At 46.8% G+C, this 23,195-nt stretch overlaps 2 protein-coding genes across 10 annotated transcripts in view; one reads left to right on the top strand and one right to left on the bottom strand.

Moving 5' to 3' along the window:
* ATXN2L (ataxin 2 like) overlaps positions 1–5,629 on the top strand; it is a 21,358-nt gene extending 15,729 nt beyond the window's left edge. For 4 of the 8 annotated variants that reach the window (XM_084805361.1, XM_084805360.1, XM_084805357.1 and 1 more), the window contains 2 exons: positions 3,683–3,863; positions 4,079–5,629. In XM_084805361.1, the coding sequence (XP_084661487.1) occupies positions 3,683–3,863; positions 4,079–4,128 (231 nt within the window). In that variant the 3' untranslated portion in view covers positions 4,129–5,629. Of the gene's footprint in view, positions 1–3,682; positions 4,009–4,078 lie in introns of those variants that run through there. The other 4 variants (XM_084805356.1, XM_084805359.1, XM_084805358.1 and 1 more) reach the window with 1 other exon arrangement.
* Positions 5,472–17,260, bottom strand: TUFM (Tu translation elongation factor, mitochondrial). Of its 2 annotated transcripts, XR_014783887.1 has the most exons (12): positions 17,187–17,260; positions 15,591–15,649; positions 15,315–15,477; positions 13,694–13,860; positions 13,349–13,453; positions 13,023–13,187; positions 12,786–12,918; positions 12,543–12,647; positions 12,200–12,351; positions 11,661–11,780; positions 11,233–11,460; positions 5,472–9,032 (listed from the first exon to the last, which is right to left on the bottom strand). XR_014783887.1 is itself a non-coding variant. In XM_084805372.1 (11 exons), the coding sequence occupies exons 1-11, from the start codon at positions 17,236–17,238 to the stop codon at positions 11,287–11,289; spliced, it is 1,395 nt and encodes a 464-aa protein (XP_084661498.1). In that variant the 5' UTR covers positions 17,239–17,260; the 3' UTR covers positions 10,982–11,286. The 2 variants fall into 2 exon arrangements, 1 of the variants encoding a protein (XP_084661498.1); XM_084805372.1 differs by lacking the exon at positions 5,472–9,032 and having other exon boundaries at positions 10,982–11,460.
* Positions 17,261–23,195: the final 5,935 nt, after the last annotated feature.

The raw sequence follows: 23,195 nt of genomic DNA on the forward strand, positions 1-23,195 counted from the left end.
TGGGCCCGAAGGGCAGTCTGGGGATTCTCCTTTTATACCATTCACCTGGCCAGCCTCCCTGGCCAATGTGCTTGAGGTGGTCTCTGATGTGCGTGTGCAGTCCCGTAATTTGTTGGTGTTGGGGGACTTCAATATACATTTGGAGGCCATCCTCGTGGGGGCACCTCAGGACTTCATGGAGCCCATGACTTCTGGGAGCTGCACCCTATTCCAGCTGGGCCCACCCATGTAGCTGGTCATGTGCTAGACCTTGTGTTTCCAGAGAGGTGGGGAGTGATCTGGAAATTGGGGGATATATCCACCACCCCCTTGTCATGGTCAGATCAATACTTGGTGGGGTTGGACTTCTTGGTTCCACAACCCCTCCGCAGGGGTGGAGGACCCATTAAGATGGTCTGCCCCAAGCGTCTTATGGATCCAAATGGATTCCTGACTACGCTTGGGGATTCTTTGGAGCATGCGAACAGCCGCTAGGTCAAGACTCTGGTGGATGGCCTGAATTCTGCAATCACCGGGGCATTAGACTATGTGGCTCCAAAACACCCTATCCCTGTGAACAGACTGCACCATGGTTCACCCCACGGTTGCGAGCTCTGACGCGGGAGATGAGACGGCTAGGGCGTGGCAATAAGAGCAGCAAAAAAGAATTTTTATGCTGCCTCTATCATGTCTGCAGAGTGCTATCCCAGGAGGCTGTTCCAAGTGGTCCGGAATCTGGTCGGTCCAGTTGTTCCAGAACCAATGGAGCATTCTGAGGACTCCTGTGATGAGTTTACAAAGCACTTTGCAGATAAAATTGACCAGATCAGGAGTGCTATTCTGTGTGCTGTGGATACAGTTCGTGAACGAGGGGCAGCCAGTGGCAGACCGGTTGTGTGGGATCAGTTCCAGCTTCTTCCTTCTGATGAAGTGGACAAGGCGCTTTCATCTTTAAGGCCGACCACCTGCTTACTCGATCCTTGCCCATCTTGGCTCATTATGAGCTGCAGGGAGAGACTTAGGGAGGGGATCAAGGTGGTGGTGAATGCCTCCCTTGAGGAGGGAGTGATGCCATCAGTCCTCAAGGAGGCAGTGGTAAGGCCACTGTTAAAGAAGCCCTCCTTGGATCTCCAAGACTTGAACAACTTTTGCCCGGTCTCAAATCTGCTGTTTTGGGGCAAGGTGATTGAGTGAGTGGTGTCTTTGCAGTTGCAGGCACGCTTGGAAGAAGCCGATTATCTGGATCCATTTCATTCAGGCCTGGGCATGGGACAGAAACGGCCTTGGTCACCTTGGTGCATGATATGAGGAGAGCTCTGGATAGGGGCGAATGCTTCTTCCTTGTTCTCCCCAATCTCTCAGCAGCTTTTGATACCATCGACCATGGTATCCCCCTGGACCGCCTGGAGGGGTTGGGCATAGGGGACACTGTATTACGGTGGTTCTGTTCCTTCCTCTCTGGCAGGTACCAGAAGGTAACTCTGGGGGAGGGGACTTCACACCCTTGGCTGCTCACTTGCAGGGTGCCACAGGGTTCTATTCTCTCCTGGATGTTATTTAACATCTATATGAAGCCACTGGGGGCTATCATCAGGAGGTTTGGGGTGCATTGTCACCAATATGCGGATGACATGCAACTCTACCTCTCATTTAAATACTTGCCAAGGTTGGCTGTAGAAACCCTGTCCAAGTGTCTGAAGTCGGTGAGTGGCTGGATGGAAAGGACTAAGCTGAAACTGAACCCCGACAAAACCGAAGTACTTTTTGTGGGAGACAAGGGGAGGTTGGGTGATGTTGACCTGGTGTTTAATGGTGTGCGGCTACCCCTGAAGGACCAGGTCTGCAGTCTGGGGGTCATCTGCGACTCCCAGCTGTCCATGGAGGCTCAGGTGTCAGCTGTGAGCTGGGCAGCGCTGTACCAACTCCATCTGATATGGCGGCTGTGCCCCTATCCTCCTAATCATCTGCTGCCATCAGTAGATCATGCCCTGGTCTCTTGCCTAGACTACTGTAATGCGCTGTATGTGGGGTTACCCTTGAAGACAATTTGGAAGTTGCTGCTGGTGCAGAATGCAGCAGCCCACCTGATTAAAGGCAGCCATTGGCGAGACCACATTGCTCCAGTGCTGAAGGAGTTGCACTGGTTACCAGTTGTTTTTTGGGCCCAATCCAAGATGTTGGCATTGACCTTTAAAACCCTATATGGTTCCAGTCCAGTTTATCTTAAGGGGCGCCTCCAACACCAGTGGCGCCGCTCAACGAGATCAGCCTCAGTAGGCCTTCTGTCTGTCCCATCAGCCAGGACATCTAGGCTGGTGAGGACTAGGGAGAGGGCCTTTTCTGTGGTGGCCCCCACTCTGTGGAATTCCTTCCCTAGTGACCTCTGCTATGCCCTCTCTTTGATGAGCTTCTGCGAGGCTTTAAAAACCTGGCTGTTCAGGCAGGTATTTGGGGTGGGATAGAGTTTTTTAGAGCAGTATTGTTTTGTTATGTTTTGTTCAATTGATTATGTAAATTTGTTATTAGTATTGTATGCCGCCTAGAGTGGCTGGCCAGATGGGAAGCTAATGAATCTAATAAATAAATATGCCTCCCTTTGAGATTGTGTTTGAGAAGCTCTTTTGTTGTTGAAACTGGTGAAAGGTAATGAAGCTGTCAAGCAGGTGCCTTACCCACAGGTAGCTTGGAACTGGCAACCAAAACACTCAAGTTCTGTCAGTGGAATAAATGATGCATCCCTGCATGTGTAGTCACTTGCATAGTTTTGGGTTTCCCTTATAAATTGAATCTCCCTTCACCCCATCCCATCCCCAAACTTAATGTCATGGGAGAACTAGGACTTTTATGCTTGGGAAGAGCCAGCAGAGGTACAGCTGAGATGTAAAGCCACAGAAACTTGCTGAGTGAAGCCTTAGCACTTGACTTTGTTCTTGCCTACAGGCCACAATTAGTACTGTCCCCAGTTATTGGAAGCTCCATGACTGCTGCCTCTGTCACGTATTTGTAGAAACATCCCAGCGCTTTGCTTTTGGAGGTTGGGGAGGGTAAGGTTGCTCCACATTATTAGAGGGTTAGTAATTTGGCCTTTAAAAAAAGGTCAAAGCTTGAATTCTTAGGAACTTAAATTTCTGCTACAGTACTAGAGCCTCTGTGCCCCTTTCAGTGCAGTTCTTATTTTTCTGCATTTTTTAAGCACAGCAACCAACCAGCACTGAACCATGCTCGGTGGAGCAATATGCATATTGCTCCACCGAAACAATACTCTGGTCAAAGCCACTATATGGAAAAATATACTGGTCGAAGCCAGTGTCTTTGGGGGCTGCCTCTTGTTCTGAGACCTCACTGTTAATTCCATCCTGATACTACTTTCCCACTTGTCCATTTTGGGTTTAATTTTGCTCGCAACAACTCCCCAGTTGTTTTGAAATCATTTCACATTTTAGCATATTTGGTAACTATCATCTAGCCATTAATGAGGAATATGAACTGCAGCAAATTCTGGGACTAGGACAAAAGCTTCAACGAAGTCTAGAAAACACTTCAGCTGCTTCAGGTAAGCTAGTTGCCAACTATAAACCATCTCCCTGCACTTTGAAGATTTGGGCTTCTTGCTGATCTAGTCAGTTAGTAAAATGCCATGTCATCCATTCCTTATTAAAACACTGATGTGGATAGACTGAAATCGCTTTTTTCTTCTCCACAGGCCCATGTCCAGACTGGAATTGCAACTGCCCCACCACCTCACCCCGGAGCTCCACAGGTCATGCTGTTGCACCCCTCGCAGACCCATGGCGGACCCCCCCAAGGAGGTGTGCCCCAGAGTGGTGTGCCCACCCTCTCAGCCTCCACGCCCTCCCCGTACACTTATATAGGGCACCACCAAGGTGAGTCAAGGCAGGGAGTTGAGGAAAGGAGGGCCTTATGGGTAGACTCAGTGCCTTGAGGGGTGTGGAAGAGCCTAGAGCCATACATGGTCTTGGGCACAGATGACTGAGTAGGGGTTTGCTGAAGCTTTGTTCCTGTGAGATGAGGGGAGGGTTGGTGGTGCTGAACAATCCATGTCTTCATGATCCTCATTGCCTCTTTCCTCTCTTTCCAGTTCAGTCTCATCCCTCCCAGCAGCTTCCATTCCACACCCCTGGGAACTGATGTCCACGCTTCTCCCTGTGACCTGAGAACCCCAGTCAGCCTTGGCTCTGTTGCTGGCCCCAAGTCTGGGCCAGCCCTCATGCCCATGGCAGAGGCCCCTGGAGGGGTGCAGCCTGGCCCGGCCCCCCCTCGCCAAGCACCTTCCTTTCCGTTGGTTTAGTGAAGCCCGCACAGGGCACTGTCAGCCAGCGGGACGGAGCAGGGCCCCTTCCCCGGAGAAGGGCAGGGTTTCTTTTCTGTTATTTATGACTCCATTCGGGCTCTTAGAGCAGATGCCACTTTCCCACATTAACTTGACAAGGACATGACCAGATGGACAAACCTTGACTTTTTATTAAGTAAAAATATTTAAAAAGTTAAAAAAAAACCAATAAAATTTTAAACTAACTAATGTTGGGCTTGGGGTGACTGTGTGGGGGAGGGCCTATTTCTAACCAGTATTTTTGTTTGTGGTTCTGTGGAATAGGGTGGCGGGGGGGCTTGAGCACTTCCCCAGACTGTAGCTCTTCCAGACATAAGCGACTGTTTGCAAGGATGGATAATTGAAACTCCCTATGTGTCCAGTTCAGAGGCTGCATTGCTCTGGTTTTTTTTCCTTCTGGAAATAATGAATCGCCAAGAGGTAGTAGTTGGGGGTGGCAGTGGAACAAAGATCTCAGCAGTGGTCCTTAGTGGCCCCAGCACTTAATGGGACAGCATTACACACGGTGGCCCAGTATTTTTTAACTTAACAATAAATGTGTAATGGTTGCTTTTATTGGAATCAACATATTATGTTAAAATTTGAAGGATTTGGGTTTGGACAGCTGAGTGGTGGCCCCGTAGCAGAATGCCCGAATGCCATATATCAATTCAATTTTTGCCCCTAGCATAGGCTTGGCAGGAGCCTCTTACTATTTTCATTGTTTCACAAGCTGTTATGGAGGGGCAGTAGGAAGCTAGTACTATGGTGTGGCTGTTGTCAAAATCCTTCTTAAACATTTTAATCATACAGACCATTCTGAAGCAGTTAAAATCCTAATTGTATGCCCCAACCAGTGAGGGTCTGAGTTTATTTTAAATTATGATGAATGCAGGTTCAGTTCTATAGCTTGGGCCATGAGTTTTTCTTGAGCTGCCATAGGTCTGTGCTCTTAAGGGAGAAGTTCACTTTTTTATCTGGCAGCCTACTTAAAAGTCCACTCTGATCTTGACTGTCACCCTGTTCATTGGTGAGAAATGAGGGTTGGTATTGGAGCCATAGTCTGAATCTACAGCTGGGGTTTTAAGAGTTGCTATATGTAGAACACTTTGGGCTATGATCTTGGAGATTAGGGAGCAGCACAGAACAAAAATACTAAGTACAGAATTCACATACATTTATTTGGCAACTGAAATGAAGATCTAGCAATTCCTTCTGTGACCATTTTATCTCTATCAACCACACATACAAAACTTAGGTTGGCATGCATAATTACGCTAAAATTTGAGAATTAAAAGTTATCAGAAATGTTGTCCAATTAATGGTGTATATTGTTGTTGTTCAGTCGTTAAGTCGTATCCGACTCTTCGTGACCCCATGGACCATAGCACGCCAGGCCTTCCTGTCCTGCGCTGTCTCCTGGAGTGTGCTCAAGTTCATATTCATATTCTCTTCACATTAGGTGGCCAAAATATTTGAGCTTCAGTATCTGTCCTTCCAATGAGCACTCAGGGTTGATTTCCTTTAGGACTGACTGATTTGACCTCCTTGCAGTCCAGGGGACTTGTAAGAGTAGTTTGAAGGCAGCAATTCTTCGGCACTCAGCTTTCCGTATAGTCCAGCTCTCACAGCCATACATTACTACTGGGAAAACCATAGCTTTGATGATACGGACCTTTGTCGGCAAGGTGATGTCTCTGCTTCTTACTATGCTGTCTAGGTTTGCCAGAGCTTTCCTCCCAAGGAGCAAGCGTCTTTTAATTTCATGGCTACAGTCACCGTCTGCTACAGTCATCTTGGAGCCCAAGAAAATAAAATCTGTCACTGCTTCCATTTCTTCCCCTTCTATATGCCAGGAAGTGATGGGGCCAGATGCCATGATCTTAGTTTTTTTAATGTTGAGTTTCAAACCAGCTTTTGCACTCTCCACTTTCACCCTCAGCAAGAGGCTCTTTAGATCCTCTTCGCTTTCTGCCATTAGGGTGGTATCATCTGCATATCGGAGGTTGTTGATAATTCTCCCAGCACTCTTAATTCCGACCTCTGATTCATCCAACCCGGCGTTTCTCATGATGTACTTTGCATATAAGTTAAATAAGCAGGGTGACAATATGCAGCCTTGTCATACTCCTTTCCCAATTTTGAACCAATCGGTTGTTCCATGTCTGGTTCTTACTGTTGCTTCTTGACCCTCGTACAGTTTTCTCAGGAGACAGGTAAGGTGGTCTGGTACTCCCATCTCTTTAAGAATTTGCCAGAGTTTGTTGTGATCCACACAATCAAAGGCTTTAGCGTAGTCAATGAAGCAGAAATAGACGTTTTTCTGGAATTCTCTTGCTTTCTCCATGATCCAGCGAATGTTGGCGATTTGATCTCTAGTTCCTCTGCCTCTTTGAAACCCAGCTTGTACTTCCGGTAGTTCTCGGTTCACATACTGCTGAAGCCTAGCTTGTAGGATTTTGAGCATCACCTTGCTGGCATGTGAAATGAGCGCAAGTGTGCGGTAGTTTGAACACTCTTTGGCATTGCCCTTCTTTGGAATTGGAATGTAAACTGATCTTTTCCAGTCTTGTGGCCACTGCTGAGTGTTCCAAATTTGTTGGCATATTGAGTGCAGCACTTTAACAGCATCATCTTTTAGGATTTTAAATAGCTCAGATGGAATACTGTCATCTCCTCTAGCTTTGTTGTTAGTAATGCTTCCTAAGTCCCACTTGACTTCACTCTCTAGGATGTCCAGCTTAAGTTCAGTGACCACACCGTCATTTATTAGGCAACTGAGATGAAGATCTAGCAATTCCTTCTGTGGCCATTTTATCTCTTATCAACCACAGGGACATTCAGATCTTTCCTGTATAGTTCTGTGTATTCTTTCCACCTCTTAATCTCATCTGTTTCTGTTAGGTCCCTGCCTTCTTTGTCCTTTATCATGCCCGTCTTTGCACAAAACGTTCCCTTGACATCTCCAATTTTCTTGAAGAGATCTCTAGTCTTTCCCATTCTATTGTTTTCCTCGATTTCTTTGCATTGTTCATTTAAGAAGGCCTTCTTGTCTCTCCTTGTTATTCTCTGGAACTCTGCATTCAGTTGGATATATCTTCCCCTTTCTCCCTTGCTTTCCGCTTCCCTTCTTTCCTGAGCTACTTGTAAAACCTCATCAGACAGCCACTTTGCTTTCTTGCATTTCTTTTTCTTTGGGATGGATTGAGTTGCTGCCTTCTGAACAATGTTACGGACCTCCGTCCATAGTTCCTCAGGCACTCTGTCTATCAGGTCTAATCCCTTAAATCTATTCCTCACCTCCACTGTATATTCATAAGGGATATGATTTAGGTCATACCTGAATGGTTTAGTGGTTTTCCCTACGTTCTTCAATTTAAGCCGAAATTTTGCAACAAGAAGCTCATGATCGAGCCACAGTCAGCTCCGGGTCTTGTTTTTACTGATTGTATAGAGCTTCTTCCATCTTTGGCTGCAAAGGACATAATCAATCTGATTTCGATATTGACCATCTGGTGATGTCCATGTGTAGAGTCGCCTCTTGTGCTGTTGGAAAAGAGTTTGCTATAATCAGCGTGTTCTCTTGGCAAAACTCTATTAGCCTTTGTCCTGCTTCATTTTGTACACCAAGGCCATGCTTGCCTGTTATCCCGGTGATTTCTTGACTTCCTACTTTTGCATTCCAGTCCCCTATGATGAAGAGGACATCTTTTTTGGGTGTTAGTTCTAGAAGGTGTTGTAGGTCTTCATAGAACTGATCAACCTCAGCTTCTTCGGCCTCAAGTGGTTGGGGCATAGACTTGAATTACTGTGATGTTGAATGGTTTGTTTGCCTTGGATTCGTACTGAGATCATTCTATCGTTTTTGAGATTGTACCCCAGTATTGCTTTTCTGACCCTTTTATTGACTATGAGTGCTACTCCATTTCTTCTAAGGGATTCTTGCCCACAGTAGTAGATATGATGGTCACCTGAATTAAATTCGCCCATGCCTGTCCATTTTAGTTCGCTGATTCCCAAGATGTCAATGTTCAATCTTGCCATCTCATGTTTGACCACCTCCAGCTTACCTTGATTCATTGATCTGACATTCCAGGTTCCTAAACAATATTGTTCTTTACAGCATCGGATTTCTTTTCACCACCAGACACATTCACAGCTGAGTGTCCTTTCAGCTTTGGCCCAGCCGCTTCACTCTTTCTGGCACTACTTGGAAATTCCCTCTGCTCTTCCCCAGTAGTATATTGGACACCTGTGGGGCTCATCTTCCAGCATCATATCTTTTAGCCTTGTGATACGTTCCATGGGGTTTTGTTGGCAAGAATACTGGAGTGGATTGCCATTTCCTTCTCCAGTGGACCACATTTTGTCAGAACTCTGCCATGACCTGTCCATCTTGGGTGGCCCTGCACAGCATAGCTTATGGCTTCACTGAGTTACGCAAGGCCCTTCGCCACAACAAGGCAGTGATCCATGAAGGGGTTGGTGTATATAGCAAGTTGTAAATAATTGTGTATATTCTGCAAATTCAGTATCCTGGGAATCTTTGCTTTAAAAAAACATTGCCTTTATGGTTATGTCTAAGAGTTGATAGCGATAATGGCTTTCCATATTTGCTGACCAGAAGCAAACAACCTGCTGTCCAATAGATGTCTTGGTCTACAATTCCCATAATCAACAATTGGCCATGCTGGTTGTGGCTGATGGTAGGTGTAGTCCAAAGCTGAAGGGAAAATAAGCTTTTAAATTCATGTGCTTTTCCATACACAAAACAGGACCTAAGCTATAGTATTTGTTTCTACTTTTGGGGGAAAGAGGAAGACACTGCTGCCTTGTGACTGCTTTGCTGCAATGTTGGAATTCTGTTTCATGTTGGATAGCTGTTACTTTTACCCCTTGCATCTGACACTGACAATTTCTCTATAGGGAAGATACACTAGTCTGCATAAATAAGGGGTTTGGGGTGGCAGTATGCCATAAGTTCTGTTTGATCTTCAGTGGAAAAAATAACCTTTTATGCCTCTTTTGCTTTCCTGAAATAAATGTGATATCTAGCCAGAGGCATGCCTGCCCCCCTTTTTGTGCCATGAAGATGAGGTTATAAAAGGTTTTTTGATATAGCGAGTTTTCAATTAGCTGTTGGGGGAAAGATGCCTACCTCATTCCTATTACCAACTAGTCTAGAAAATATAATTGAACTGGAGTAGCAAAGTATGCAGTAAGGAATAGAGTTGCAAGCTAGGAAAATGCTAGTTAACTCACCTTAGGAAAGCCACTCAACACCCCTCCCCTTTCATACTGAGAGGATACTAATATTGTGGATACTATACAGTGTTAAGTTTTACTATTTCCAAACAATGGGCATTCCCATCTTTTAAGGACAGGTTCCTTACTTTCCTCCCCAAACTCAAATGAAGTTTGCAGCTTCCTACCAGTACATTTACTGTTGAGTACAAGAAACAAAATAACTGCAAGGTATCTTTTAAGTGGTTACCTGTGCAGTCACACATGGGTTCTGTTCTTGTGTGGATTCCCCAACTTGGCACTCCAGATGTCTGGCAGGGTATGATGGTTATAGTTCAACACACTTGGAGGGCGCCAAGTTGGGGAAGGCTGTTCTAGAAGATTTCTGGCAGGCTGTCCACCTCCAAGGGCCATGGCTGTTGTCTTGTTGCTAAGTTCCTCTTGACTGTTGTAGTAGCATCAGCACAAGGGACTTTCCCCTGGTAGTGTTAACCTCAGCTTTGCAAAGAGTACACGATAAAAGTCTGGTGAGCACTGCCACCATTTTAGTAAACAAGCACAAAGAAAATCATCCAGGCTGTCCTGTGGGAGCAAGTGTGCACACTGGCGCCAGGCAGTCCATCAAAAACCTACCCTAGCTCTAGAAAATACCAAAACTATGTCTGTGCAGGCACAGAAGTCATGAAAAAGAATCAACAGCTTCTAAGGACCCAGCCAAAAGTAGGCTCATAATAGTGCCACAGTTGAAAGTCTTTTGCTCAACCAATGTAAGATGTTAGGAAAGGAAAGGTTCCTCCTGTGCAAGCACTGGGTCATTACTGACCCCTAGAGGGACGCTGCTTACGCTGGCGTTTTCATGGCAGACTATAGTGGGGTGGTTTGCCATTGCCTTCCCCAGTTGTGACTACCTTTCCCCCAGCAAGCTGGGTACTCATTTTACCGACCTCGGAAAGATGGAAGGCTGAGCCGGCTACCCAAGACCCAGCTTCCGCTGGGATCAAACTCAGGTCGTGGGGAGAGTTTCGGTTGCAATACTACCACTCTGCTCCACACTAGGCTCCTGTAAGATGTTAACTTCTCCTTATATTCTTATTCACCCCTACAATTATCTTTGTAGATAAATTCCCATGACGAGCCCCTAACCCTCAAGAGAGGCTTTGCAGGGGAGCAAGGGAACAGGGACAGCTCAGCACGATCTTAGGGGTTTGATAGTGCTATTTGTATTCAAGCTCCCCCTCTAGGAATGTAACTCTTAGCTACATGACCACAGTTGCAGAGCTCTGTAGCTTCACAATCCATTCATCTGCACCCACTCACTATACATGAACAAGTGCTACCTAAATTTTCTTAGTACAAAAGATAAAAGCAGTCCCTTTGAGAGATCAGGAGAACCTTGTCTTCCTCTTAGAGAATAAGCAGTACTCACACTCAACTTTAAAGCCTTTTATTTAACCAACTCCCCTCCCAACCAACACCCCATGAAATGAGCAGAACGCTTTAGGTCAGTGCTGTCTCCCTCCTGCTAAGGCTGGAGGGCTAACCACTTGCAGAGTAGCTTACATTGGATACAGTTTTGCCAGAAGGAGGCTTCTCTTCTGGGATGTTGCCCACAACGTTTTGATGCATAAAGGAGGATATTTGCTCTAGACAACGGTTTTAACAGGTTTCTCGCAATCTACCTGTGGCATGGATGGAAACAGCAGCACAAAACAAGTTTCTGAAGGATAAACTTCTTAGTTTGCCCACTTCTCTTCATCTCCTGCAGCCAGGGGCAGTGTCTTTGTGACCACTCCAGTGCCAATGGTTTTGTGTCCATCCCGCAGTGTGAACCGCTGTCCCTCCTCCAAGACCATGGGCTGCCGCAATACCAGAAAAAGGGAAGTATCCTCACCTGGCATCACTAGCTCCTAAGGAAGAGGAGACGACTAGCACTCAGCTTTAACTTTTGTATACCTGTTCACAATTATGAGCAAATACAAGGCCAAGCCAGAGATACTGGAAACTTTGGAGGCCACTCACTGTGACTTGAGCGCTAAAATATTTCAGCGGTGCTCATAGGAGACAGGGTTGGTAGGAAAGGGGTGGATGGGAAGAGACAGATACTTACCTTCCCTGAAGGCAATTCTACACGGCAGGCCATGTCCCAGGTCAGAGAAAACATGACAGGTGTAAAGTTCGACACAAAAGGCTTATGGCGGCCACCTTCTTCTTTGCTCAGAACATAAACCTTGGAAACAAAAATGACCTGCCTCATTTAGAACATGTATGGCAAAGGAGAAACCTTGGGCTTTTTGGCTACCGGTGTAACAGCTCCAGCACCAAATGTCCCCATGTGTGTTCCGAACAAAGCCTTAAGGACAGTCGCTAGTTAGCTTCATCTCACTATACATTCCTCTGATGGGTAGGCAACTTTAGGTTTGGGAGCCATTTTTGCCCCACAGGCCACTGCTGCACCACACTTACAGCAATTTGGCCGCAAACGTTTTCTGCCATGAATTTCAGCAGTGAGGGTCGCACACCACCCACATGTTGCCCACCCTGTTCTATTACATGTAGATGATTAAGGGAAATAGTCACAAGCCCTTAATCATCTCTGTCCTCCCTTTCTCTGGGGTGAGCCTGCACCAATTGCTTGCGCCTGCTTACCTGAGCCTCAACCTTCTGGTGTGGCTGGATAGAGCCTGGCTTGCACATGACCATCCCTCGTCGTACATCCTCTCGCTTCAGTCCCCGCACCAAAGCACCCAAATTGTCACCAGCCTCTGCCCGATCCAACTGTTTGTGGAACATCTCGACCCCTGAAGCCAATGGAGTGCCATTACCCTTTGCAAACTTTCCACAGCTTCTGCCAAGACCAATTTCACCCCTTGCCCCAGCTACACTTTCAACATGACAATCTCAACTTCAGCAATCCAGAAGTATTCAAGGGGAAAACCACGTTGAAAAGCAATGAAGTTACAGGGTCTTGTAGAAAATGGACAAGACTTACCCGTCACCACGGAGCGCAAGTTCCGGTTGTGCCCCACAAATTCACATTCTTCTCCTTTTTTAACAATACCACGTTCAAGGGTACCTGTCACCACAGTACCTCGGCCTGGAACAAACAAGCCAGGTGAAGCTAGTATAGGAAACCACAGGTACAGGACAGAGCCACCACCATGGCAGCTAAACTGCTCTGGGTGTAACAGCTACTTTCTTAAAACTAGGGCAGCCAACCTATGAGGCTTAGTACCTGGGATGGAGTAAACGTGCTCTATAGGAAGCAAGAAGGGTTTGTCAAGATCACGCTGGGGTAGAGGAATGTGTGTATCCACCGCATCCAGCAGCTTCATGATCGAGTTCAAGCCTAGTTCTGGGTTTTGTTGCTGCAAAGAATAGGGGTGGGTGGGGAGGTGATACAACATCTTAACAAAGAGAGAAATTCAGGTGGAAGAATGAAGCTCGGACAACATGTACACACATCACTGACCTCCAAAGCACAGAGAGCTGAGCCTACAACAACTGGAGTCGTCTCCCCATTATAGCCAAACTCTGTGAGCAGCTCACGCATCTCCAGCTCCACCAACTCCAACATCTCCGCATCGTCAACTGCATCAGCCTTGTTGATGTACACTACAATGTGCTTCACTCCTATCTGGGGAGATAGGGGAGAAAACAGAAGGATGAGACCTGCCTGTATACTGCTCCCTTCTTCAGACAACCAGCCCTGCTTGAGAGAAGCACCCCACATATTTGCACAAGTATGCATTGGATCCCCCTAGCCATCTCCACCCTGTCACCAGAGCACATTGTCACCTGTTTAGCAAGCAGAAGGTGTTCCCTTGTCTGCGGCATCTGTCCATCAGTTGCAGCTACCACCAGGATACAGCCATCCAGCGGTGCTGTCCCTGTGATCATGTTCTGCCCAGAGGACAAGGAGAAACATGTCAGTCTGTGGTCTCTCACACCAGCCCCTTTGAGAAACCAGCCCCTGGCTTGCATGAAAATATCTGCCCCAAGGAAAGGAAGTATTCCAGGTCTTTGCAAGCCACCTTAAATCACCCATGTATTCAAATGTATAAAATAGCAGCAAATACATTTTGAAAGGGATTCTTGATAAGGCATGTAGAAGCCTCTCTTGGGATACCTCCTGACACACACCTTGACATAATCAGCATGTCCGGGGCAATCTGTGTGTGCATAATGGCGGTTGGCTGTTGTATATTCAACATGAGAGGCGTTGATTGTGATCCCACGTGCCTTCTCTTCCGGCGCATTATCAATTTCTTCATATTTCTTGAATTTGGCGCCTCCAGCCTCTGCCAGAACTGGAAGGAGCAGAAGAAAAGGGTGACCAGGTTTCCTGAGTTTTCTAGAAAGCAACCAAGGTCTAGCATCCTAGTTGGCAGCGTTTCTAAAAAAAAAAAAAATACTCTGGTGGCCATATATTTTCAACTGAGCAAAGGCTGATGGTCCAGCAGCACTGCCTGGACCTTAGCTGGTGTGGCAGTATGTCAGTGGACAGAGCTAAAGGCTCTTAATCCCCTTTCCCTGCAAATCTGAACAAATGGCTTTGGCAGAATTCTCCCTGTAGAGTAGGGATGCAGAACCTCAGGCTAGGGGCCCAAGCTGCCCCCCCCGGGTTTCCCAAAAGGCCTCAGGCTGAAAGAGGTTCTGCACCCCAACTGTAGAAACACCTCTACATTCCTCCTAGCTTCGCTGGTGCAAGGGAGTGAGCAGCTTGTCGGATAGTAGCAACAACTCCACATGCTTCCAGACACTACGGGGCGACAGAGAATGCCCTGTAGCTTGATCAGTTCCTATTTCTCGCTCGCTCCCCTTCCTCTTCCTTCTCCTCCCTCTTGCCTCTGCAAGAAGCGCCATGTGGCTCTCTCCCTGAATGAAGCAAGTAACCATATTTCATGCCTTCGCTTACTTACACTCACACACCCAGCTTTCGAGAGTGTTTGTAGTTAACTTCAGTGTTAGCTTTTTCGGATGATGTCTATAAAAGCACTAATAAAGCAAGTAATTTGAACTTCCAATAAACTGGTTCTAGCCTGTGTTTATTGCCTCCAATATTAAATATTGTGTTGCCACACTTTCCCTGTATAAAGCAACTCTTCTGTAAGTCACACCAGACTTTCCAACAGAGCAGAGGTGTATGGTGCACAGAGAACTCTGCCAAAGCCTGTCTTGCTGTTCCAGTGCTAGGCAAGGGGTGCTCAAGAATTTTTTGTGTGCGTTTCAGCTTAGGAGAATGTGGGGAAGGTGTGTATCATAGTGTATGTGGAGCTTTGGAATTGGGGCAATGCTGGAGGATGGGTATAAAGCCTGTGGGGGGTAGATTTGGCTCCCTGACCTCCAGTTTCCTATCTTTAGTCAACTAGGTTTGTAGGGGGGCAGGGGTGGTGGAAATCAAGACTGTTGGCTCCAGGAAGATTGGATTACTCTGCCTTCTACTGAACCTAGGGACAGGAGCAGATTCTAGAGCTGGGTCCCACTGACAGCACACAGCATAACCAAATCCACAGGGCTTCATTTGTGCCAGAGCACTGGCTTTTCAAAGCCAAGGTTTAAGCCTGGAATGTACTCGGCCCACTTTTGGCAAGCTCTGACCTCACGAGATTTTTTTCAGTGGGTCAATGGCCCTTTATGGAATAAGTTCCCCGCCGCCACTCTACAGAATTAAAGCAGGGGGTGGTTAGAGAACCAGGTCAGCCCTCTACCTATGTATTTGGTCTACCTCTAGTAATCATACCCATCCACCCACTCCTCTCACTTTTGGTGATGGCTGCTGTTAATGTGGTTTTGCCATGGTCCACGTGCCCAATGGTCCCAACATTGACATGTGGTTTGTCCCGTGAATATGTTTTTTTCGCTTCAACTGCAAAACTGCGAGCTAGGAAAGTTTGTCCATAGAAGGCTGTGCAGGGCAGGGGCGGCTGCAAAAGAACAAGAAGAGACATTAAGAGTCAGTCAGGATTTCTGTTTCCTGAGTTGCGACAGCAGTGCAACCATTTATCACACCCGCATCCCAAAACAGGATTCTTCATACCGTGACGAGAGAAGCTTGGAGGTAACGAGACAGGCAACCACGCAGGCCACCACGCAGGCCTGCAACACACACACAAAATGGGCTATCAGTATGAGGACAGGAATCTTCCATCAACTTGTAACAACTGTCTGCTTTTATGACGTGCAATGCTTCATAATAAATACATGATCTCTGGACATTTCAAACTCCCTTTTTATCCTCTGTGCCTTTCCCTCCCATATCAGTGCCCATAATCTTCAGGACAGGCATCTAAATTAGCACCTTTAAAACATACTGGACCTGTTCACATATCACAACAAGCCACCATGAGTTAATTCCCCTGTGGGGCCGCATGATACCCCCACTGGCCACCAGTTTACGTATGCAAACTGAGATGGGGCAATGCCATGGCTTGCCATGCAAATGTGGAAAGGGTGGGTTGTTGGTATGGTTAATAAACCACCCACAACTCATGGGCTGCTTTAGGTTGTGGGTGGTTGGCATGGAGCACCCGTGGGTAAATTAACCCATGGTGGTTTACAGTGTTGTGTGAACCAGGTAACTGTATGAACAACAGCAGCAGCATCAAGCATCTTTGTCCAGAGTGGGGGGAGAGGGGCAATTCTCCGTATTCCACACAATGACCTTGCAGATACAGTGCATAATGCAAGACCATCCAACTATACTAGGTGTTTTATGATGCTATTGCAAACACACAGAGCCACACCAATAATCATCCTTCCCACTTTATGACAATGTCGCACTTCCCAAGCTGTAAAGAGATTCATCCAGAGCTGAGAATCAATAGAGAGACAGACAGTGAAGGCGCAAAACACCTTCGGTTGCAAAGCATGTACAGAAAAGCCCTTTTCTTATTGCACAATGCAAAAACACTAAAACAGCCTTTCCCAACCCAGTGCACTCCAGATGTACTCCACTACAATTCCGAGAGTCCCCCTAGCACAGCACAGAGGTTCTGGGAGTTGTAGTCCATCCCAGCTGGAGGGCACAAGTTGAGGAAGTTGTAACTAAAGCTTTACCATCCCACCCCAACGAGAAGCAGGGGTGGGGAACTTGTGGCCCCCCAGATGTTGACCAGCTCCACCTCCCATCAGCCCAAGCCAATGTCCAGGGATGATGGCACTTGTAGTCCAGCAATATCAGAGAGTCATAGCACACACCCCATCTCTGTAAACCACCAAAACCCCTAGGCGAAGTGACATACTGCAGCCACCTCTGCCCCGCCACCGAATACCTCGGGGCCCTCACACGTGCTTCGCGTCTGAACCTTGCACAGGCGTAACAGAAAGAAGCACGGCGGATAGCGCATCCCTTTGCCCGCGGAGGAGCGGCAGCAAGGGGAACACGGGGTTGGCGGGATGCTGCCCTCACACAAGAAGGGGGCGGGCCCTTCTGCCTCCCCAACCCCACCCCGGGGCCCGTAATAAGCCGAATAGCCGGCCACGACAGAAAAGGTCAAAAAAGGTCTGCACTTCCAGGGAAAGTGGCTGGGAAGGAGCGAATAACCGCTGGCTTCTCTTTAATCCCCAGTCAGACACCACAACACGCCGCCCCCCCTTCTCTCCCCCCGCCGCCGCCGCCGCCGCCCTAACCGACCGACAACACCGTCGAGCCCTCCTCGCGCCACCAGCAGCGCGCGGCTCGCCATCTTAGATGCTCCCCTCGGAAGTGTCGTCATCACGTCCGCCTCGCGTAATATCCGCACGGACATAGAGCGGTTAAAAAAAGTGTAGAGAGACACACCGCGAACTTCCGGTATACATGGAAAAGGCGCCATCCCTGGCAATGGAAAATCACTGTAGTCCTTAAAATTGGTAGAAACTAGAGCAGCTTTCCCCAACCTGGTGTCCTCCACATGTGTTGGCTGGCTGGGGGATGCTGGGAGTTGTAGTCCAGCACATCTGGAGGGCACCAGGTTGGGGAAGTCTGATTTCGAGGCTTGACTTGTGGGCTACTTTTGATACCTTTCGTGGGGGTGCCGTGCGGGGGGAGTGTCCCTCTCCTGTGAAGTGAAGGGCTGCCCACAGGAAACAAATGGAGAAAATCCGGAAGTTAGTGTCGATGTGACCGAACAGAGGCGTAACCGACGGCAGCCCTGTGGAGTCTGGAAACCAAGTCCTATGAGGGGCGGTTGAGAGAGCTGGAGATGTTTAGCCTGGAGGAGAGGAGGCGAAGGGGAGACATGATTGCTGCCGTCAAATATCTGAAGGACTGTCACGTAGGAGATACAGCAGACTCACTGCCTGCTGTTCCGAAAGGCAGAAGGAGAACCAAAGGGCAGACTGTACATTGCAGGGCAGCAGATTCTGGCTAAACATTAGGAGACCCTTCCTGACTGCAAGTGCTGTGCAAGGGTGGAGTAGGTTGCCTCAGGAGATCGTAGGTTCTCTCATTCACTGGAGGTGTTTAGGCAGAGGCTGGACAGCCATCTGTTGTCAGATATGCTGTAGCTGCATCCCATATTGAGCAGCCGGTTGGACTAGATGATCTCCAAGGTCCCTCCAAGTTTATGATCACACACACACACACACACACAGTAAAAGCAAAGGCGGCAGCTTCTGCTCTAATTCAGGTCTTATGAAAGCATACTAGTAAACCCTGAAAGCCGTCATTATTATATAGTGGTGTCGACTGGGCTTTATAGAGGACTCCTCTGTATATAAAATAAGAAATGTCCCTGCCCCCAGGGGCTTACAATCTTACATTTGCCACAGGGGAAAGGGAGGCAGGAATAATCAGGGAGGGAATATACGATGGTGTCAGTTGCAGCTGCTTAGTCTGGGTTACAAGTTCACTTATAGTAGGCAATGGGGAGTAGCGGGTAGAGCTAAAGGCCTCTGTAGTGGCCATGGATTTCCTGTCAGCGCTGCTTCCCCAACCTGGTGCCTTCCAGACGTCTTGGACCACAACTCCCAGAATCCCAAGAGTGGCGCCGCTCTACCGCTTAGCATCTCTGTGGTGAAACCTCTCCGCTCCCTCGCAAGCGCAGTGCGTGGGCACGCAAGGCGCCGGCGCTGCCACGGGAGCGAGCCTGGGTCGCTCCGTTCGGGACCTGGGCAGTGGGCGGCCGGGCGGGCCAGGGAGAGAAGGCGCGCGTCAGCTGTCGCAGCGGCGGGAGGAGGGAGCGCGCGGCGCGGAAAGAGAGGCGGACCCAGCTGCAGCCTCCAAGCGCGCCCCTGGGTGAGACGCAACAGGTGGAGGGGAAATTTGGGGTGGGGGGAATCACCACCACCCTTGGCCTTTACATGGGCAAAAGAGCCCACCCTGGGCATGAGCCCAGGCCTGTTCGTGAGCCTGTTGAGGACTGTATGTATGTGGTTTTGCCATGGTCCACGTGCCCAATGGTCCCAACATTGACATGTGGTTTGTCCCGTGAATATGTTTTTTTCGCTTCAACTGCAAAACTGCGAGCTAGGAAAGTTTGTCCATAGAAGGCTGTGCAGGGCAGGGGCGGCCTGTTGAGGACTGTATGTGGTATAGTGGCTGGAGTGTTGGATTGGGAGCGGAGAGTCCCAGGTTCAAGTCCCCACTTGGCTGTGAAGCTCATTGGGTGGCTTTGGACCAGCCGCCGACAGCCTAATCTACCCTACCGGGTGGTTGTGACGGTACAGTCGGGAAGAGGAGGCCCATGTACACCAGCTTGGGCTCTTTGGAGGAAAAGGTGGGGGATATAAATGTAAAAAAAATACACGTTGCAGCAGCAGCTGCTCTTTGCAGAGGCTGGGCTGGCCTTAGGGGTGGGCAAGCTGGGCGGTCGCCTGGGGCGCCCACCTGAGCTCAGCTGTTGAGCGAGCCAAGCTGGCTCTGTTCTTTTGAATGCAGTTGAAGTGTCTGCAATGAGCTAGGGCAGCAAAAAGGAAGTGTCTATAACTTTTCTTTCAAGGTTCTACAGGGCGTTGAGGGACTAACTGTAAAAATGATCTTCCTTCAATTAGCTTTAAAGTATCGTTATTTTTCAATTTCCACTTTGACGTCATTTACCCTAGGTAAAAATCAGTGGAACACAGCTTTATTTTGAGGCAACCTTAACAAACACTTAGCACTTCAAACAGCGTAAACACTATAAGTACTATCTAAATAATAATAAAATAAAGCTGTAAGAGGCCAGCCTTTTTTTAGTTATAACTTTTGTTTATTATGTTTAAAGATAAAAATAATAGATATTTTAAAATAAAGAATGCTTACCAAAGATAAGGACTGCTACAAAATAAAAAAATATTACCAGTAAAACCTGTGATAGTTCTGCTGTTTTGCATAGTGCACTACCACTGCTCAGAATGTGGCTTTTCAAACACTGGCTTGTGCAAACTATAGCACGGGGTGTGAGATCAAGATTTTGAGCAACGTCATTCTCAGTGGACATTATACCTGCACCAGGCCCAATAAATTTTCTGGGTGGCCCTGCAAAACTGACTACTGGGGCGGGGGGCAAAGGTGCTTCTCACCCAGGGTGCTATTTATCCTAAGACTGGCCCTGGCAGGGAGTCTTTATCACCAGCTCCCTTAATCCTCCTCCATGGGCTCTTTCCTTGGGACCATTACTGCTGGGGTACCAGAGAGCAGAACCCTGAGGGGTAGGAGAAAGATCAGTCAGTGTACAGGAGAGGAATAATTCCATGAATGATTCTAGCACAGGGTCTCTGCTCCTTCCTTATATTTAAGTAAAGGTGTTTCCAGACTGGCTGATAGTTTCATGACTTAACAATGGCCTGAGCAAACACAATGACACATGCAGTCTATGTAGATTTCCCTACTCCTTGCTTTCTTTCTTCTTTTGCATATCCCTGATGTCAATAGATATTCACAGGGATAGAGGTGGATAACTATTCTAGACATATTTGGGCTCCAATCCTATATTCACTTACCTTGGAGTAGGTCACATTGAACTCAGTGGGGCTTACTTGTGTGTAAGCATGTATAGGATTGCATGTTACAAACCTACGAGGAGGAAAGGAAACATGTTGACTTAAATACCTCTTCTGCCTCCTTCGCTATCTCCAATGCCAAGAATACCACAGAAAAGGGAATAATTTGGGAGTCTATATAACACTAGTGGCAACCTCTCCCCAGGCTATGGAGAAGGGATCCTAGGAAGTCCCATCTCTTCCTGATGTAGCTCTGCAACCAGCTCTTCATTGGAAAATTATTAAAGCATCTTGGAAAGCACAGTTATTTTTTCTCCAGGGAAAGTTAAAGTCCCAAGGCTTTCATTTTTGCATGTTTGTCACACTGAGTTTGAGGACATCATGAAGAATGTGAGGCTGGAATGACAAGAGAGGAGTTGTAGGGAAAGGACCAGAGGAACACTGAAGGAAATTAGAAAGAGGAAGTACGGGCACGAACCTATGCAAAAAAGTCCTACAACATCCAGCATGCCTCAGCCAGCATAGCTGGCTGGGGCATGCTGGGAGTTGTAGGACTTTTTTCTGTCTCAACATGCATAGGATTGTGCCCTAAAAGGTTAGTATTTTTTAAAATAATAAGCTGTGAATAAATAGAAAGGGAATGGGAGAGGGAAGCTGTTACAGGAGGGAGGGAGGAACGGAGTAGGGATGAAAGTGGCAGTTTGGGAGGGATAGGATACAAGTTACGTGTGAAAAGAGGAGAAGAAATGATATATAAAAATACTTTGAGAGGCATATAGGGGGGAAGGAAAAATATAAAAAGATTCAGTGATGCTTGACAATAAACCTTTTTCCCTCTTAAAATAAATCAAATAAAATCTGATTATGATATGTTAAAGCCCAGTATTTATGAATATGATAACCAGAGATTTTTACATTTCAATCTTTCTGCTTTGTGAACTTTTGATAATAGGGACAAGTAGGTTATAATGGAGAGTTTGAAATGGAAAGCAGATGATAAAGCAAGTAGTATTGAAAAGGTGTGTGGTGTCAACAGTGTTAAAGCTGGTGCTACAGCTAGTGCAAGGAAAAAATATCAGAAATATGATAATTTGCTGCTGGGATTTACTTGCAGTGGTGACAGAAATGAGCCAAAGGCACAATTGTGTTTTATATTGTGAGCTTTTAGCTAACAAGCACTCGAAGCCCATTAAGTTGCTGTGACACTTGGAAACAAATGGATGCCACAACAAAGCCTGTTGATTTTTTCACCAAAAATTACATGAGTTAGAAAGGGCAAAATATATTGCTTCAAAAGTGGGGTTCATTAAAAAGGCACTGGAAGTGTATATGGTTAGCCCCTGTATTGCTAAAACAGGAAAGCCCCATACCATTGGAGAAGAGCTAGTACTTCCAGCAGCAAAAGATATGGCTAAGATCATGTTAGGGGAGAAAGCAGCAAAGGAATTTGACTTGATTCCTCTTTCAAATGATACAGTTGCTCGTCCTATGAATGATCTGGCCAGCAATATGGCAAGACCATTGGTAAATAAAGTGAGGGCCAGACGATTTTTCGGTCTACGGTTAGATGAGACAACTGATGTAGCAAATGCTGCTCAACGTATTTGTTTCATAAACAATGACTTTGAAAAATAGCCACACAGAGACTACTTACTTTGCAAGGCCTTGCCACCAAGAACCACAGCAGAAGACATTTTTGAAGCACTTGATTCATACATAAGAGAGCATGACATAGAATGGAACCACTGTGTTGGTATCTGTTCAGGTGGTGCATGAACTGACAGAGCACAACAGAGTAGTAGCTTATGTCCATGCAGTAGCTCCAAATGCCATTTGGGTGCACTGTGCTATTGATGGAGAGGTCATGGTTTCTGAAAACATCCAGCAAAACTGAAATCGAAGATTACTGAAGGGAGAGGGCCTTCTCGGTGGTAGCCCCCATTTATGGAATAATCTCCCGGACAAGGCCCATCTGGTGCCAACATTGTCATCTTGTTGGTGCCAGGTTAAAACTGCCCTCTTTTCTCAGGCATTTGGCAGCATATAAGGGAGGAGACTCTGATTGTTTTAAATTGTTTTAGATATATGATGTTGTGTGTGATATTTGTTCTATGTCATTATGTGAATGGTTTTATACTTTATATAATGTATTTTAATGGTTTCTTAGTTTTTGTGAACTGCCTGGAAAGCTTCAGTTATGGGGCGGTATAGAAGTATAATGAATGAAATGAAATCTGTGTTGGACAATGCAGTTAAAATTATGAATTTTATGAAGGCCGCTGAATTCCAGAATATCTTCTGTAATTTGTGATGAAGTAGAAAGTGAACACAAGCAACAGCTCTTGCATACTGGCGTTCACTGGCTCACTCATGGTGAAGTCTTCACCATGCTGTTTGAGCTTCGCCTTGAAGTTTTGCTGTTTTTGAATGACCAACAAACAGAATTTGTTGCTTGGCTCACAGATGAACTGTGGCTGCACTAGCTTACCTTGCAGACATTTTTCCCAAACTTAATGACCTTAACCTGGGATTTCAAGGTTTGTCTTTGATGGTGTTGACTGCTCACAAAGTCCAAGGTTTCATGAGGAAACTCTCATTATGGACTGATTATGTGAGAAGTCAACTGTGAGGGGTTTCCTGCATTAACATCTTTCTTTAACGAAAATGCTATTACTTTACCTTTTGATTTTTCAACCTGTATTGTCACTGAGTTAGCCATTCCTATGGGAGCAATTACTTC

The sequence above is a fragment of the Heloderma suspectum genome, chromosome 6, assembly GCF_057233095.1.
Source record: "Heloderma suspectum isolate Gila_16-S chromosome 6, 16-S_ref, whole genome shotgun sequence".
NCBI lineage: Eukaryota > Metazoa > Chordata > Lepidosauria > Squamata > Helodermatidae > Heloderma > Heloderma suspectum.

What these genes read in the sequence shown, in the direction of transcription:
- TUFM (XM_084805372.1), bottom strand. Translation starts at nt 17,238, where the DNA reads ATGGCGAGCCGCGCGCTGCTGGTGGCGCGAGGAGGGCTCGACGGTGTT. An exon ending in TCCAAGCTTCTCTCGTCACG is followed by an intron (nt 15,478 to 15,590) that starts GTATGAAGAATC and finishes GTTCTTTTGCAG; the next exon opens with CCGCCCCTGCCCTGCACAGC. An exon ending in CTTGCGCTCCGTGGTGACGG is followed by an intron (nt 12,352 to 12,542) that starts GTAAGTCTTGTC and finishes CATTGGCTTCAG; the next exon opens with GGGTCGAGATGTTCCACAAA.